Source organism: Phocoena sinus, chromosome 3 (genome assembly GCF_008692025.1).
Source record: "Phocoena sinus isolate mPhoSin1 chromosome 3, mPhoSin1.pri, whole genome shotgun sequence".
Classification (NCBI taxonomy): domain Eukaryota; kingdom Metazoa; phylum Chordata; class Mammalia; order Artiodactyla; family Phocoenidae; genus Phocoena; species Phocoena sinus.
Genome location: NC_045765.1, coordinates 66,103,899 through 66,121,654, shown reverse-complemented (window position 1 = coordinate 66,121,654; position 17,756 = coordinate 66,103,899). Strand labels below are relative to the sequence as shown.

The window sequence follows — 17,756 nt, the reverse complement described above, 5'->3', positions numbered from 1 at the left end:
TACCTATGAATAAAAATTTTAAAACACGGTCTTCAACAGTTTTTCGAGTGAGCTTATTAATTCATAAATACTTCCCGAAATGGGAAGGTATGATTCTATAGTCAACTCACAGTTTTTCTAGCAAGTAGATTACTTTTTTACTGATTCTGAAGAACAGTTTGTTTGAATTGTTTTATACATTCATTAGGATATAGATGTGTCTCCTGCTAAAACACAGAAAATAAAACCGCACTATTAAGGACTCAATTTGAAACCTAATGTTTTAATCTTCTCTAATTTTTAGCATTCACTGGGGTAGGCTGATTTATACTTTTTTGGTAGGGAATTTTTTGAATACAGAAACTAGTAAGATAGGGTAATGTGGACATAAATAGATGTGCCCACTTCATGGCTGTCAGGAATCATGATTTTGTGATCAGTAATGGTCTATGACTTCACTGTTATAATTAGCCTTATAGTTCACATTTAAAGACCTTTTAGTGTAGCAGCCGCAGAGAAATTTATTTTGTGCATACGTATGTACCACTGTCTAAAGCAGATGAGGTATCCAAGTGACTTTATTTATCTATTTTGTTTGTTGTTGTTAGGATGGCGCCCTGCCTTCAAATACTACAACATGTGGATATCACTACTTGGAGCAATTCTTTGTTGCATAGTGATGTTTGTCATTAACTGGTGGGCTGCATTGCTAACATATGTGATAGTTCTTGGACTTTACATTTATGTTACCTACAAAAAACCAGGTAATTACATTTTGTAATCCAAGTATGAGAGAATGAAGTTTTGGATTAGAATGGTGGCTTTAGAAATGAAATGGACAAAGAAGACACTGTTTTAATCATCTCAGAAACAATTATTTCTCTAATATGCTTATTAAGTCTCTAAAGTAACAAATGTCTAAAATCATCATTTGTGTCCAGACTGTTTGTTTATTCAGTAAGAGGTAAAATTTGCCTGTTCAAATAATTTAAACTGTTCAGTACTATAAATAGTACTTTATAACAACCATAGATCTGCCTGTTTCCTTTGAGACCTTTGGCTATATAAGCAGTAATTTTTAAATGTTTTATTTGTAAAAGGCTCATTTTGAGTTGCATGCACAGCATGTCTGCAGCCCTATCATCCCAGTCTTTTCTAAGTTGTACTTTTTTTTTTTTAATGTAATTGTAGTTCAGATTGGCATTGTCTTAATTTCATGCCATGAACTTGAACTACTGAAAGTCCTGAGGACAACAGTTTATTTTAGCAATTGACTTTTTAAATGTGAAAGTACTTGTTATTGATGACTTGTTACAACCGGTATTAAGCTGCTGCATGAATACTGTCTTCCCACAGATGTGAACTGGGGATCCTCCACACAAGCCCTGACTTACCTGAATGCACTGCAGCATTCGATACGTCTTTCTGGAGTGGAAGACCATGTGAAAAACTTCAGGTAAGTCATAAGGTAACAGAAACATTTTGTCTTAGGTGGCAATCAGTTCTTCCTTTATTGTTCAGTAACATTTTCATATGCTGATATTTCATAGAAATTTCTCTAAAAGCATAGGGTATTATTTCTTGTTTTGGTTTGATTTGAGCAGTTTATTCAAAAACAAGGTTGAGGCTTCTTATCAAAATTTTACAAAGAGATAAATTATAATCTACCCTGCAAAAATGTTGTGAAAGTTTTGGAGGTCTGTCATTTGATAACTTTTAAATAGTAGGTATCATAAAGTAAACTTTTTTTCCCCCCTCTGTGGCCTCAGTAGTTATATAACTACTGAGGATGAAATTCATAAAAATCCCCTTTTTGCAATTTTACTAAGGCAATAAATATTTTCATGTTAGTGGCTTCATTCTCATTGTGGTACTGGAAACCAGTTTTAGTGATAAAGAATCAATGCCTTAGAGTGAAGAGTATTTCTTACTTTCTTCAATAAATTATTTTTTATCTTATAATAGTTTATCAGTTATCATTTTAAAAACTATTCCTTAATTTAACATGCTTCTAATAATTGACGATATTCAGTTACTAAAGCACTGTTGTAAATCCAGGAGTATTGTTTATTTATATAGATTCTTAGAAATTGTAGATTATTACTTATACCAAGCTATAAGTAGGCTTGTCATTTTTAGACAATAGATCATTTAGACAGCCATTCTCATACTGTTCATGTAAGCCTGGTTCTGAACAGGTGACTTTCCACAGTCACGAGTAATCACTTCTCACTGGCGTCTGCACAGTAATCACAGAAATAAATTCCTTGTTTCAGTAAATCAAAAGGCAAAATCTTTTTTAAGGAAAACTTCCAGAGTGGATACGTGCCAGAAAAGAAGTGCTCTACCAAATTTCCCCCAGGAAGAAACATCTTTGTATATCTTTTTGTTAACTCTTTGGGTTCTCCCCCCCCCCCCCGCCCTGCCCGCAACTTTCTTCTAGAATGAAAGTTTTCCAGAGACCACAGATCTTCAGCTTAGGAGTAGAGAGAAACTGGAAAAAGAAAAAGAAATGAGAGCCCTGGGAGGAAAACTTTAAATGCAGTACATTTTGAACATTTTGACTAGTCGATGCCAAATATGGCAGAAAATAGAAATCATTCCTTTATGTAAAAAGTTGTATTCCAGAACTGAGAGTATGACCAAGAGTCAGAGTTAATTTGCCATTAATAAAAAACTGTTGCTTTGGCTTATTACAGTAATGGGGAAATTTAAAAAAAATTTTATTCTAATAAGTGTTTTAAAATTTTTATCAGAATTATACATGAACATAGTTTAAAGAGGAAAAACTTAGGTTTGTCATGAAAATTAGCAATTGCCCCAGTTCTCAAATCCCTGTTTCTCTGATGCCACAGGCAACCACTTTTAACTGAATCGTGTAATATTTACTTCATATTCCCAAAAAGAGGGTTTGTCTTGTTGTATTGCTTGAGTTTTAACTTCAGGCGTTATCTGCTGATTTCTTTCATCCATGTATGCCCACCACACATGTGCACCCTTCCCTTTACCCTACCGTCCCAGGGTATTTTTTATGTCATTATTTTGATTATATTAGACTTGATATTTATATTCTGACATTTTAAGCATGATTCAAGAGCCCAGCCATGTAGTAAATTATAGTTGCTTTTTTTTCCTGTACAGGCTTTTTGTTTTCTGTGTAGGCAATAAATTTTTTTTCCTGTTTAAATTTCTATTTATTAGTATCTCAGCGTTCACCAAATTTGCCAAAAGATTTTGTTTTCTTCGCTTCATAGTTTCTATAGTTTCTATTTCCTTGAATAGTGAGAAATAGTCTTTCTCACTATTTCCTGCCTCTTTAATTTGGGTTCTTAGATTTAGCATTGTCTGAAGTATCTGTGATCCTGGGCCAGGGAAGTTCTGCATTGGTGGGTGGGGCTTGTCAGTGAAGCCCTTGATGTAGATTAATGTGGCTTTGCTGGTTCTTTAAGAAATTTAAGTCATCTTAAAGGTTTTCTATTTTGATCTGATTAGATTTCTCAGAAAAGAATCTTTTAATCTTCTGCTTATTGATAAAGTTCTGGCTACCAGAGTTCTGAGCCAAGTGGGAAGGCAGCTCAGAGATCTCAGGGTTCAGCATATAGTAAATGTTCTCCTAACTCCCCTACTTAAAGTAGCTGCTTATGCCCTCAGACCAGAGATCTGGGACATATGCTTATGCTCCCAGACCAGAGGTCTCTCTAGCAAATAAGCCCTAGCCTAACAGGATTGGAGAGGGACAGGGACAGTTGCCCATCATAGTGATGGAAATGATTTGGGTTCATCTAGGTGCTTCTTATGCAAACTTTAAATCAGTCCTTCTTATTTTAGTTTCTTTAACATATTGCCCCTGCCATTTCCAAAGACTCTATTGCCTCTAAGTCCTAGGCATTTTGATGGTTCTTAGGTGTAAAATCAGATGGCTTCATAGTTTTCTCTTATGCTCATTTGTAATTTAGCCTTTTCCTGATTTGTCAAATCCTTTATTTTTCTTCCATCTGCTTTCTGGCTTTCAAAATTCAATGCTATTGTGTCCTATACTGTTCTCCATATTTTTGGTGACTTAAAAAATCCCATCATACTATGGAGATTTTTAAGGAGGGAGTAAAGATGAAGGCAGATGTTCATACTCTGTCATTGTTACTAGAAGTAATCCCTAATATATTTTGTTCTATAACTTTCTTTAGAATGATAAAATTACACCCAAATTATGCCTTTGTGGTGTGTTTACTATTTATTGATAGTAAAGATAGGGACTACAAGTTCATTTCCCTCAGTAATAGGTTATATTAGTAATAGGTTAAACTACCATAACAAAAAGCTGAAAAAATAAAGTGGCTAAACAAGATAAATATCAGTGTTATGTGATCATCCAGAGGTAGATGGATATTCATGGCTGGTAAGTAGATTGGCTGCACTTGGTTATTCAAGTTCCACATCCCTTTTATCTGTCAGTCTGCCATTCCCTAGGATGTGTTTTTCTGTCCATGTGGTCAAAGACATCACCCCCCCTCCACCACGGCCTAGCTTACAGGAAAGGAGAAAAAAGTATGGAAGGTGGCCAGCTTCATTTTTAAAGGACAGGACAAGGAATTAGGGACATCGTACGGGCTGGAAATCAGTCATAGGGCCACTTTCAGCTGCTAGGAAGGCTAAGAAATGCAATGTTTAGCTGCAGAGCCATGTAGCCTGCTGAAGCTCAGGTGGAGAGACTGGACTACTAGCAGTCTGGGCCTTAGAGGAGGACTTCATATTTGATTGCCCCAAAGCAATTCCCCCAAGCAAAACTGGCTTTTCACATAGCTTGCTAAAATTCTGAATGAGTTAGTACCATTTTTAGGTCTTTATTCAGGTTTTCCTGCTTATTTTATAAGTATAGTTAGGAACTACCGTAACAATTTAGTAGGTAAGTCAGAATTTTTAGTCTATTTGCTTTTTGTTAAAGTTTGTTTTAATTATACACGTTGTGATTCATTTTGCTGTGCCGTAGAAGCTAACACAACATTGTGAAGCAACTATACTCCAATAAAACTTAATTTTAAAAAACAATCAAAAATTTTTTTAAAAAAGTTTTTTCTGAATCTGTTTGAATTCATAACATGGATACCTGAATTTTTTTTCCTCAAACAAGGTTGATTTTTATTTCTCGTCAACAAAAATCAAGAGTTAAAAAAAAGGGCTTCCCTGGTGGCGCAGTGGTTGAGAGTCCACCTGCCGATGCAGGGGACGTGGGTTCGTGCCCCAGTTCGGGAAGATCCCACATGCCGCAGAGCAGCTGGGCCCGTGAGCCATGGCCGCTGAGCCTGTGCGTCTGGAGCCTGTGCTCCACAACGGGAGAGGCCACAAGAGTGAGAGGCCCACATACCGCAAAAAAAAAAAAAAAAAAAAAAAATACATGAAAGTCTTGCCACTGTCTTGTGTTTGCAAAGGCAACTGAATTCAATTTTGGCTTTCATCATAATTAATTAGTATTAAAACTTTTAGTTCAAATAGAAACCTTTTCTTCACCACAGGTGGTTTTACTCATATGATGTCATTAAAATTAAACTAGATTGGGGGGGGCTGATGTTACAAAGTAGAAGTTAAGTATGATGTGATCAAGCTAAGAAGGAAAGTGACCTGTTTTTTACATGAAGGCAAGGCCATGCTCTCAGGAAGTTTTGTGGACTCTGTGAAAGAACTGGAATATTTATTACCTTTATAAGATGAAAAGTTGTTACATGTTTTTAACCAGCATGGTCATTTTTTTCTGTAGTGCCTCCCAGAATCTTGATGTATAATATTACGTATTAATTTAGGACATTTGGTATGATGGTTGTTCAAAGAAGGTTTTGTTTTTCTGCATTTCTCATGTACCAAGGAACCCTAGTTATGTCATCTTCTGTGAGAATCTTGTGGCCTGTCTTGAGGACAGTTGCATAAAGGAGTGGCTAGTGTAATAATATATTCTTAGAGAAGTGACTTAAAATCATGTCCATGTTATCAAAACCCTAAACTTCTCTTTCTTTTTAATCTTAAATTAGGCCACAGTGTCTTGTTATGACAGGTGCTCCAAACTCACGCCCAGCTTTACTTCATCTTGTTCATGATTTCACAAAAAATGTTGGTTTGATGATCTGTGGTCATGTACATGTGGTAAGTACTAGTTTTGTTTTCTATATTAAAACGTTTTTCACTCTGTGTATGTAATTTGTGGAGCTTTCTAGATTTGAAATAATTTGAGTAGGTCTTAGCAAACTATACTGCTTTGCTAAGAAAAATTACTTCCCAATAACTAAGGAACCTAATTGGAATTCAGTATGTGTTTTTTCTTGCTGATAAATCTCATAAAGTCCTGAGAATACTGGGAACATACACTTATCAGGAAAAAAAAGAGGCTGGAGGAAGTGGACAAATCATGGTAGATATATCTAGTATCTGATATGTAAGAAGAGTAGAGTGCTGAATTTCCAAATTCAAACACTTTAATTGCTCATTCATTTTAGTTTTATTCATGAGCAAGGAAATTATTAAAAATAGGGGTAAACGGTCATCCAAAAGTAGTTTTTTGTTTTTGGCATCTTGGCTATTGAAAACAATTACTAGATGATGGATCACCTTTTCTGCGTAAGAAATTGGAGTATTTGCCAGATTAACTTATCTCCCAGGCTCTACTGTTCATTTTATTTTGGTGCTAGAAATGTGTGTTATATGCCCTACGTCCCAGCCCCTGCTAGAGTTGATCTTCTACTTGTATAGTAGCAAAGTGAGTGTGCATTCACGTGCGTGTGAGTGTGCATGTGCGTGCGTGTGGGGAGGGGGTAGTGGAAAAACACACTGAGACACTGACTCCACTCAGGACCTGTGGTGTTTCACAGTTATCTTAGATCAATTCAGGTTGGGGTCTTGAGCATAAGAAATTACAAAGGGGAAATTCTTCTACTAGGAAAGATAAATTGTACTTTTCCTTGTCTTATTCATGTATAATTAGGGTGTACTTTTAATCTTATTTTTAGATTTTTTAAAAATACATTTTAGGTAAAACATGTAACACATTTTATGTGTTGCTTACAAGGATCAAAATAGAATGGCAAGTTAAAAACGCCTTTCTTGTGTCATTTCATCATTTAACAAGTACAAAGAAAAAAACATATTTATATAGCTCACTTTGACTTGTAATGATACTTCTAGGTTTCTGAGAATTAACAACTCAGACATTTGAGACAAACAAAAAATAAGATGGGAAACTTTCCACAGAAAAACAGAAGGCTCTTATTTTTCTCTGTGTAATCTCTTCTCCATTTTCAATAATTTATAATTTCTTTCATTTACTAGTATCAAAACATTTATTTTTCCAAGTCTGTGTTTCTTCCTCTCCTCTTATTCCTTCTACTGGCACCCTCTGTGTCTTTGTTCCATCAACACTGTTTTATCATAATCTTTATTGAAAAGAATTCACTGACAGGAAAATGAAACGCTATCATTATACTTCCCTTCTCCCCCACCGCCATGTTTAGACACCTTGTTTAAACCAAGATAACAGGAGGATTTTTATAAAGGGGGAATAGATTACCTTTCAGTTAAAGACATTATTAATATTTTTACCTTAAAGGGCCCTCGAAGACAAGCTATGAAAGAGATGTCCATTGATCAAGCCAAATATCAGCGATGGCTTATTAGAAACAAAACAAAGGCTTTTTATGCTCCAGTACATGCAGATGATTTGAGAGAGGGTGCACAATATTTGATGCAGGTAAATTTGTTACATCTTTCAAATGACAGTATTTTAGTTTTGTGTAAGCTTTCAAAAACTTGTTTATTCCAGGTTTCATTATTCACATTAATAAAAATCATAAATCTTTAAAATATCTTTACTGAAGTAGAATACTACAATTTGTATAATTTGAGAGTTACAGAAATACTGTGCTGTTGGCTGACAGTGAAGAACCTCTTTGTGAATTATCTTAGCCTATTTCTGTCCTTTTCCTAAGATAGTTCCCATTCACTCCCTGTTGTGTTAAGTAATGGCAGTCCTTATTTAATTTTTTAAAAATTCTAATTCCCTACTATATTTCTCACTATTATTTTACTGGTGCTAAACTTAGACTTCTCTTTCGGTTTTGTGTGTGTCCTAGTAACCAGAATGTGGGATTTGGAATCAGTCCTAGGTTTAAATGCTAGCACTGCTACTTCCTTATTATGGATTTCGGACCAATCAAGTTATTTAACTTCTCAGAAACTCAGTTTCTTCAACCCTTAAAGGTTGTAGGGAGACAGTGTTTGCCAACTTATTTTTATAGGAACCTCTTTCTTCAAAAGAAAGCTTAAGCAAAAGCCCATTGACTGTGTCGATTGTGGAGCTGCTTTGTTAGAGGTGGGGGACTCAGTGCTGTCACTGGGCCCTTTCTGTTTTGTGTTTTTTAAAACTTGACAAGCACATGGTTAAGAATAGCCTAGGCTATCCTCAGGAATAATAAGGGGTGGGAGTGGGATTGCTTTGCCAGATATAAAGGCTTATTAGCATAAAACTATAGTGATTAAGACATTGTGGTATTGAAGTAGAGACAGACAATTCAACTGAGTAGAAATAGAGCCACTCATATAGGAAATTTAATACATGACAGAGGTGACATTGAAAAGATGAGCTGGGATAATTGATAATTTATGTGAAAAATATATATAACACATCCTTATAAACCAAACAACAAAACATTTCCAGATAGATTAAAGACCTAAACATGAAAGGCAAAATTTGTAAGCTTTTAGAAGAAAATAGAGAATAATTTTATGATCTTGGACTAGGGAAGAAGTTTTTAAATGAGACACAAAATGTTGAATTATGAAGAAGAAACCAATTATTTTTTAGTTAACATTTATAAAACTGTGCTTCTAAAGAAAGCATGAAAACAAAAAATGAAGCCACAGACCTAAAGAAGATAATGTTACCAGCAAAAGAATATGGTGCACAATATATAAAGAAATACTAAATCTATAAGAGAAAAAAAGAATAGCAAAAGACATGCAAAGAAGAGGAAACCTAAATGACAGAAGTAAAAATTAAAACTGCAGTACAGCTTTATTCCATACCCGTCAGATTGATCAGAATCAGGTCTGCCAATACCAAGTGTTAGAAATGGTGTAGAAATCTTTGCACTGCTGTAGTAAATGTAGACTGGACAATCACTTGGGACAGCAACCTGGCAGTATTCTGCGTCTTTGAAAAGTGCGGATATCCTGAGACATTCCATTCTTAAGTGTATACCACAGAGAAATTTTACACATGTGAAGAAGGCTATGTGAAGTTTCATAGCACTATCATTTCTTACAGTGAAAAGGAAATTAAAGTAACTTCAACAGCCATTAATCACATTATTGAAAATTGTGGCATAATCATGCAGTGGAATTCCATATAGTGCTGAAAAGGTACTATACATATCAATGAGGATAAACCTCAGACAGAAATGTTAAGGAAAATAGCAAGTTAAAATAAGAACATGAGTAATATGAAGATGATATAAATTTTTAAAAATATGTAACTTAAAAATTCATATGTATATATGCCTAGATAATGGAATATATAGTAAAAATACAAGGAGATCTTGAAAAGGATACACTGGGTACTTGATATGTATTTGTGAAATTTGTTTTAAGCTGAGTGGCGGATACATGATTATTTATTACTTTATTCGCTTTTGTATGTGAAATATATAAATATTTCAAATGGAATGCTACCCCTGGTCATAAGGTTGTTTCTAGTGGGTAAATCTTGCTTGCTTTTGTGCAGTTTATAGGAATACTTTGATAACTACTCTATGTATTTAATAAATGTTATGAAGGAAATGAAAATATTTACTTACAGCAATGGTTCTTAACTTCAGCCTGCATCAGAATCACGTGGTGGACTTGCTAAAACACAGACTGCTGGGCTGCATCTTTACAGTGATTCAGTAGGTCTAGGGTAAGGCCCAAGAATTTGCATTTCTAACAAGTTTCCTGGTGATCACGCTGCTGCTGCTGGTCCAGTCCAGGCACTACACTTTGAGAGCCACTGCCCTCGAGGGTTTCTGTGGTATAAATGATGATATCGTAAATTGGCCAAGAGTTAGGAACCGTCCTCCTTATCATTCTCCTCTACCTAACATACTCACCCCTGTGGGTCATGACAGTTTCACCAGTGTGGGGCAAAGAGAGCATACATAGAACAGTGTCATTTTGAGACTGCCCTATAAACCTGGCAAGTGCTATTCCCTTTACAAAGATGCCCAGGAGATGGTTTATTCCAGTGGCAGAGCTGTCTGAGGAACTGTTTAAAATATCCTTACAGATAGGTGAATTGCCTCTTTAGAACTAATCACTGAAATTTTAGTGTAAGTTGCCACTGAGTGTACTTCTCTTTCCTTCGAACCTTCTCGAAACCTGTTACATAAAGTGGAAAATGCCTTTATGTCTGTTAGAGGTTTATAATCTTTGTCAAAATAGTTTTTTGTACATTGATTTCTTTATACAGTGACTTATTTTATAGTTCTAGCGGGGCTGTTTTAGATGGGTTTGTTTTACTGTACATTCTGACTTTTCATTTCTTTGTCCCTTCATTTGTCTAGTTATTAGTTATAAGCATTTATTTAGAGATTCACTGTTTTAAGGAGAGGTAGTCTTGTCAATAACTTGCTTATGGAGCCCTTTGGCAGTAAGACATTAACACTGCTAACTTCTTTGTTTAAATGGATTTTTCTTTTGTTTTCTTTTTCTTTTTTTTTTTTTTTAAGGCAGGAGCCACTTGATTGTCAATCCAATTTTAAACATTCATTTTAAATTAGCAAAAAACTCTTGTTTTTACAAAAAATTCAGATTACATCATGATGCCCTTTAAATCAAGTAGATCTCATTTAGTCTTAGTGTAGCTATAACTACCTTTTTTCCTGAGCAAAGCTAGTCTAGAATTATCCTGTAATATATACTGAGTGTTTCTGAAACGTTTCCTCTTCTTCATTAGCCACATTTTGAGGTAAACAGCAATTTTTTTTAAATTTTCTAAAAAAAATGTAGACCGAAATAACATTGCCAATAAGAATATTTAATATATAAATTATACCCAAGTCCTGTAGCCCCTTTCCAAATATATATACACACATATATTTAATGCCATGATATTAAATTAACTAAGGATAATTTAAAGCCATCACTATTAGCTCAACCTTTAAAAACTAACCACCTAGAATATGAAGCCAGAACTCTGCATTTTTGTTCAGTGATGCTTTTTTCAGCCAATATTTTATTATACATTTCCATTGTCAACAACATTCTTTAATTAATGTAACATTTAATGACTATTTTTAATGGATTTAGCATAATATGCTAAAGCAATTTTTTTAACATCTTTATTGGAGTATAATTGCTCTAAAATGGTGTGTTAGTTTCTGCTTTATAACAAAGTGAATCAGCTATACATATACATATATCCCCATATCTCCTCCCTCTTGCGTCTCCCTCCCACCCTCCCTATCCCACCCCTCTAGGTGATCACAAAGCACCAAGCTGATCTCCCTGTGCTATGCGGCTGCTTCCCACTAGCTATCTATTTTACGTCTGGTAGTGTATATATGTCCATGCCACTCTCTCGCTTTACCCCAGCTTACCCTTCCCCCTCCCTGTGTCATCAGGTCCATTCTCTACATCTGTGTCTTTATTTCTGTCCTGCCCCTAGGTTCTTTAGAATCATTTTTTTTTTTATTCCATAAATATGTGTTAGCATATGGTATTTGTTTTTTTCTTTCTGACATACTTCACTATATGACAGTCTCTAGGTCCATCCACCTCACTACAAATAACTCAATTTTGTTCCTTTTTATGGCTGAGTAATATTCCATTGTATATATGTGCCACATCTTTATCCATTCATCTGTCGATGTACACTTAGGTAGCTTCCACATCCTGGCTATTGTAAATAGAGCTGCAATGAATATTGTGGTACTTGACTCTTTCTGAATTATGGTTTTCTCAGGGTATATGCCTAGTAGTGGGATTGCTGGGACGTATGGTAGTTCTATTTTTAGTTTTTTAAGGAACCTCCATACTGTTCTCCATAGTGGCTGTATCAATTTACATTCCCACTAACAGTGCAGGAGGGTTCCCTTTTCTCCACACCCTCTCCAGCATTTATTGTTTCTAGATTTTTTGATGATGGCCATTCTGACCGGTGTGAGATGATATCTCATTGTAGTTTTGATTTGCATTTCTCTAATGGTTAGTGATGTTGAGCATCCTTTCATGTGTTTGTTGGCGATCTGTATATCTTCTTTGGAGAAATGTCTATTTAGGTCTTCTCCCCATTTTTGGATTGGGTTGTTTGTTTTTTTGATATGGAGCTGCATGAGCTGCTTGTAAATTTTGGAGATTAATCCTTTGTCAGTTGCTTCATTTGCAAATATTTTCTCCCATTCTGAGGGTTGTCTTTCTGTCTTGTTTATGGTTTCCTTTGCTGTGCAAAAGCTTTTAAGTTTCATTAGATCCCATTTGTTTATTTTTGTTTTTATTTCCATTTCTCTAGGAGGTTGGTCAAAAAGGATCCTGTTGTGATTTATGTCATAGAGTGTTCTGCCTATGTATTTCTCTAACAGTTTGATAGTGTCTGGCCTTTCATTTAGGTCTTTAATCCATTTTGAGTTTATTTTTGTGTATGGTGTTAGAGAGTGTTCTAATTTCATTCTTTTACATGAGGCTGTCCAGTTTCCCCAACAGCACTTACTGAAGAGGCTGTCTTTTCTCCATTGTATATTCTTGCCTCCTTTATCAAAAATAAGGTGACCGTATGTGCGTGGGTTTATCTCTGGGCTTTCTATCCTGTTCCATTGATCTATATTTCTGTTTTTGTGCCAGTACCATACTGTCTTGATTACTGTAGCTTTGTAGTATATTCTGAAGTCAGGGAGCCTGATTCCTCCAGCTCCATTTTTCTTTCTCAAGATTGCTTTGGCTATTCGGGGTCTTTTCTGTTTCCATACAAATTGTGCAATTTTTTGTTCTAGTCTGTGAAAAATGCCAGTGGTAGCTTGATAGGGATTGCATTGAATCTGTAGATTGCTTTGGGTAGTAGAGTCATTTTCACAATGTTGATTCTTCCAATCCAAAAACATGGTATATCTCTCCATCTGTTTGTCTTGTCTTTAATTTCTTTCATCAGTGTGTTATAGTTTTCTGCATACAGGTCTTTTGTCTTCTTAGGTAAGTTTATTCCTAGGTATTTTATTCTTTTTGTTGCAGTGGTAAATGGGAGTGTTTCCTTAATTTCTCTTTCAGATTTTTCATCATTAGTGTATAGGAATTCAAGAGATTTCTGTGCATTAATTTTGTATTCTGCTACTTTACCAAATTCATTGATTAGTTCTAGTAGTTTCTGGTAGCGTCTTTAGGATTCTCTATGTATAGTATCATGTCCTTTGCAAACATTGACAGCTTTACTACTTCTTTTTCGATTTGGATTCCTTTTATTTCTTTTTCTTCTCTGATTGCTGTGGCTATAACTTCCAAAGCTGTGTTGAATAATAGTGGTAAGAGTGGACAACCTTGTCTTGTTCCTGATCTTAGAGGAAATGGTTTCAGTTTTTCACCATTGAGAACAGTGTTAGCTGAGGGTTTGTCATATATGGCCTTTATTATGTTGAGGTAAGTTCCCTCTGTGCTTACTTTCTGGAGGGTTTTTATCATAAATGGGTATTGAATTTTGTTGAAAGCTTTTTCTGCATCTATTGAGATGATTATAGGGTTTTTATCCTTCAATTTGTTAATATGGTGTATCACATTGATTTGCATATATTGAAGATTCCTTGCATTCCTGGGATAAATCCCACTTGATCATTGTGTATGATCCTTTTATTGTGCTGTCAGATTCTTTTTGCTAGTATTTTGTTGAGGATTTCTACATCTGTGTTCATCCATGATATTGGCCTGTAGTTTCCTTTCTTTGTGACATCTTTGTCTGGTTTTGTTATCAGGGTGATGGTGGCCTCGTAGAATGAGTTTGGGAGTGTTTCTCCCTCTGCTATATTTTGCAAGAGTTTGAGAAGGAGAGGTTTTAGCTTTCTCTAAATATTTGATAGAATTCGCCTGTGTAGCTATCTGGTCCTGGGCTTTTGTTTGTTGGAAGATTTTCTTTTTTTTTTTTCGGTACGCGGGCCTCTCACTGTTGTGGCCTCTCCCATTGCGGAGCACAGGCTCCGGACGCGCATGCCCAGCAGACATGGCTTAGAGGCCCAGCTGCTCCACGGCATGTGGGATCTTCCCAGACCGGGGCATGAATCTGTGTCCCCTGCATCACCAGGCGGACTCTCAACCACTGCGCCACCAGGGAAGCCCTGTTGGAAGATTTTTAATCACAGTCTCAATTTCAGTGCTTGTGATTGGTCTGTTCATATTTTCTATTTCTTCCTGGTTCAGTCTCGGAATGTTCTTCTTTTCTAAGAATTTTTCCATTTCTTCCAGGTTGTCCATTTTATTGGCATATAGTTGCTTGTAGTAATCTCTCATGATCCTTTGTATTTCTGCAGTGTCAGTTGTTATTTTCCTTTTTCATTTCTAGTTCTATTGATTTGAGTCTTCTCCCTGTTTTTCTTGATGAGTCTGGCTAATGGTTTATCAATTTTATTTATCTTCTCAAACAACCAGCTTTTAGTTTTATTGATCTTTGCTGTTGTTTCCTTCATTTCTTGTTAGTAATTCTTAAATATGAATCTCATGGCAGTACTTAACTAAATTAGATAACCATGATGTTTGGAAATGTTTTTACTTAATAGTCATGACAGAAATAAAAAGCCACATACTATTGGGGAAAGAGTTGTTCTTTCTGCTACAGTAAAAATGGTTATGATGATACACAGAAAAATATTATAGCAAACTAAACGCCTTTCTTGTCAGCAAGTTCTGGTGGAAGATTCACAGAAAACATTGCTAACGATTCAAAAAAACAACACAGTAAGAATGTTTTGATTGAAACCGAAGCTATTTGTAATAAGCTTCAGATGACTGCATTTTGCTATATCAGTTTCAATTATGGAAGTCCCTGAAGAACTGATTTTCTATGAGCCAAAAGGAATATGTTCCAGAGAAGACATATTTTCAGTAATGTTATTTCTTTAAAACACATGTTTTATGGAAACTGAAAACATTACTTCTAACTGAATAGGTACTTCGATTAGAATTTACAAAGGATTTAGGACGACTCATGTGAAATTTCTTTACTCAGTCATTCAAGGGAAAGTTATTACAATAATGAAGTTGAAAACAGAAGTGCACAGAGTACCTCTGAATGTTACTGTCAATTTTATAAAAATAAAACCTTTTAATTATAATAAGGTTGTAACCAAAGTTTGTGATGAGAAACGGAGTAACTCTCACAGTATTTTGTACCATCAAGAAGTTGCTGGTCATCATGTAGCTTACTTCATTAAAAAACAATAAAACTTGAAGATATTTCTTGGTTTTCTTTTACCAAAAAACCCCCAAAAATATCAAAATTATGTTGTGTGGTTAGTGGCTACCTTGCTATGTAACAGTTTTTTAAATAAAAATAAATATTCTTTATCTGTCTCCTGAGGGCAAAGCATTGTTTATAGTAGAGTAGAAAAAAAATTTATTTTTTGAAAGAAACTTGTGCATGGATAGAACATTTTGAAAATGAATGTAAACTTTACATGGTTAGGCTTATTTCTTTTGTTCCCTAATTATGCAGAGTCTTTACAACAGTGTCTGGCACATGGTCAGCACTTGGTAAGTACTTGAATTAATTTAATCTTTAACAAAAAATGATTAAGTATATCACCTATAAAAACTTAAGTGTGACCTCATGGCACATAAAATATTAATTCAAAATAGATCTAAGATCTAAATATAAGGGCTAAAACCATAAAGCTCTTTAAAGAAAACATAGAGGTAGATCTTCATGACCTTGAATTTGGCAATGGATTCTTAGATATGGCACCAAAAGCACAAGCAACAAAACAAATAAGTAAACAAATTCGACTTCACAATTAAAGGACATCTAAGGACATTATCAAGAAAATGAAAAGACAATCTACAGAATGGAAGAAAATCTTTTTACATCATATATCTGATAAGGTTTAATATCCAAAATATACATAGAAGTCCTAAAGCAGCAACAAAAAGACAGACAACCCAATTAAAAAATTTGCTAATAACTTGAATAAACATTTCTCCAAAGAAATAAAGATAACTAATAAGCACATGAAAAAATGCTCAGTATCATTAGTCACTAGAGCAATGCAAATCAAAGCTACAGTGAGATACCATTTTACACTACTAGCATGTGTGTAATTAAACAAACAAACAGGAACTAACAAATGTTGCTGAGGATGTGGAGAAATTGGAATCTTTGCGTTGCTGGTGGGAGTGTGAAATGATGCAACTGCTGTGGTAGACAGCTTAGTAGTTCCTCAAAAGTCTAAACAAGGAATTACTGTATATCCAGCAAGTCTACTCCTAGGCATATACCCAAAGAAATTAAAAGCTGGGAGTCACACAGATATTTGTAGGCCAGTGTTTGTTGCAGCATTATTCACAGTAGCCAAAAGATAGAAACAACCTAAGCATGTATCAACAGATGAATGGATAGACAAAATGTGGTATACACATAGAATGGAATATTATTCAGCCATAAAAAGGAAAGAAGTTCTAATAGATGCTGTAACATGGATGAACCTGGAAGACAGTATGCTAAATGAAATAAGCCAGACACAAGGGACAAATATTGTGTGATTCCATTTATAGGAAATATCTAGGATAAGCAAACTTGTAGAGACAAAAGTAGATTAGGTGTTACCAGGGCCTGGAGGGAGGAAAGAACGGGTAGTTATTACTTAGTGTTTACAGATTCTGTTTAGGGTGATGAGAAACTTTTGGAAACAGTGGGGTTGGTTGTACAACATTGTGAATGTAATTAATGCCATTGAATTGTACATGTTAAAATGGCTAAAATGGCAAACTGTTTTATTTATCTTTTACCATAAAAAAAAAAATCTTATGTGAGTAGCCAACCTTGGGAATAGAATTTTTAGTGTGTTTTAAAATACTATGAAAGAGGACTTCCCTGGTGGCGCACTGGTTAAGAATCCACCTGCCAGTGCAGGGGACGTAGGTTCAAGCCCTGGTCCGGGAAGATCACACATGCTGCAGAGCAACTAAGCCCATGTGCCACAACTACTGAGCCTGCACTCTAGAGCCCGCAAGCCACAACTACTTAGCCCGCGTGCCACAACTACTGAAGCCCGCGCGCCTAGAGCCCACACTCCGCAACAGAAGAGAAGCCACTGCAGTGAGAAGCCTGCGTACCACAATGAAGAGTAGCCCCCACTCGCTGCAACTAAAGCCCGTGCAAGCAACAAAGATAAAATGCAGCCAAAAATTAATTAATTTTTTAAAAATTACAAAAGAAGAAATTAATTGGATCTGAGGGCATATTTGTATAAGCATATTGAATTGCATCTCTACATGAAGTTGCAAGAAAAACTGATGGAATTCTGAACTGTAGCCAACAACGCATGTATTCAATTTGGACTTCTGCTTCTAGGTTTTAATGGCAAAATATGTAACTGGGAATACCACTGTATTGTTATGATTTTTATGAAAGGCTAAGTATATTCCATCATCTTTCCCTTCCTAAAAATGAAAATTCTGATAAATCATAAAAGTACAAAATATACATTTAGAACTTTTCATGTGTTTATCTTCTATTTTTGTGTATGTTTAATCATAAGTAATATAATTAATGTATATATAATTTATAAATATGC

General features: G+C 35.2%; 1 protein-coding gene across 1 annotated transcript in view; it reads left to right on the top strand.

The window, feature by feature from the left end:
* Nucleotides 1-17,756, top strand: part of SLC12A2 (solute carrier family 12 member 2) — a 109,928-nt gene that overhangs the window by 69,940 nt on the left and 22,232 nt on the right. The window contains exons 14-17 of the mRNA XM_032628141.1: nucleotides 588-743; nucleotides 1,336-1,435; nucleotides 6,000-6,111; nucleotides 7,568-7,708. Of these exons, the coding sequence (XP_032484032.1) occupies nucleotides 588-743; nucleotides 1,336-1,435; nucleotides 6,000-6,111; nucleotides 7,568-7,708 (509 nt within the window). The remainder of the gene's footprint in view (nucleotides 1-587; nucleotides 744-1,335; nucleotides 1,436-5,999; nucleotides 6,112-7,567; nucleotides 7,709-17,756) is intronic.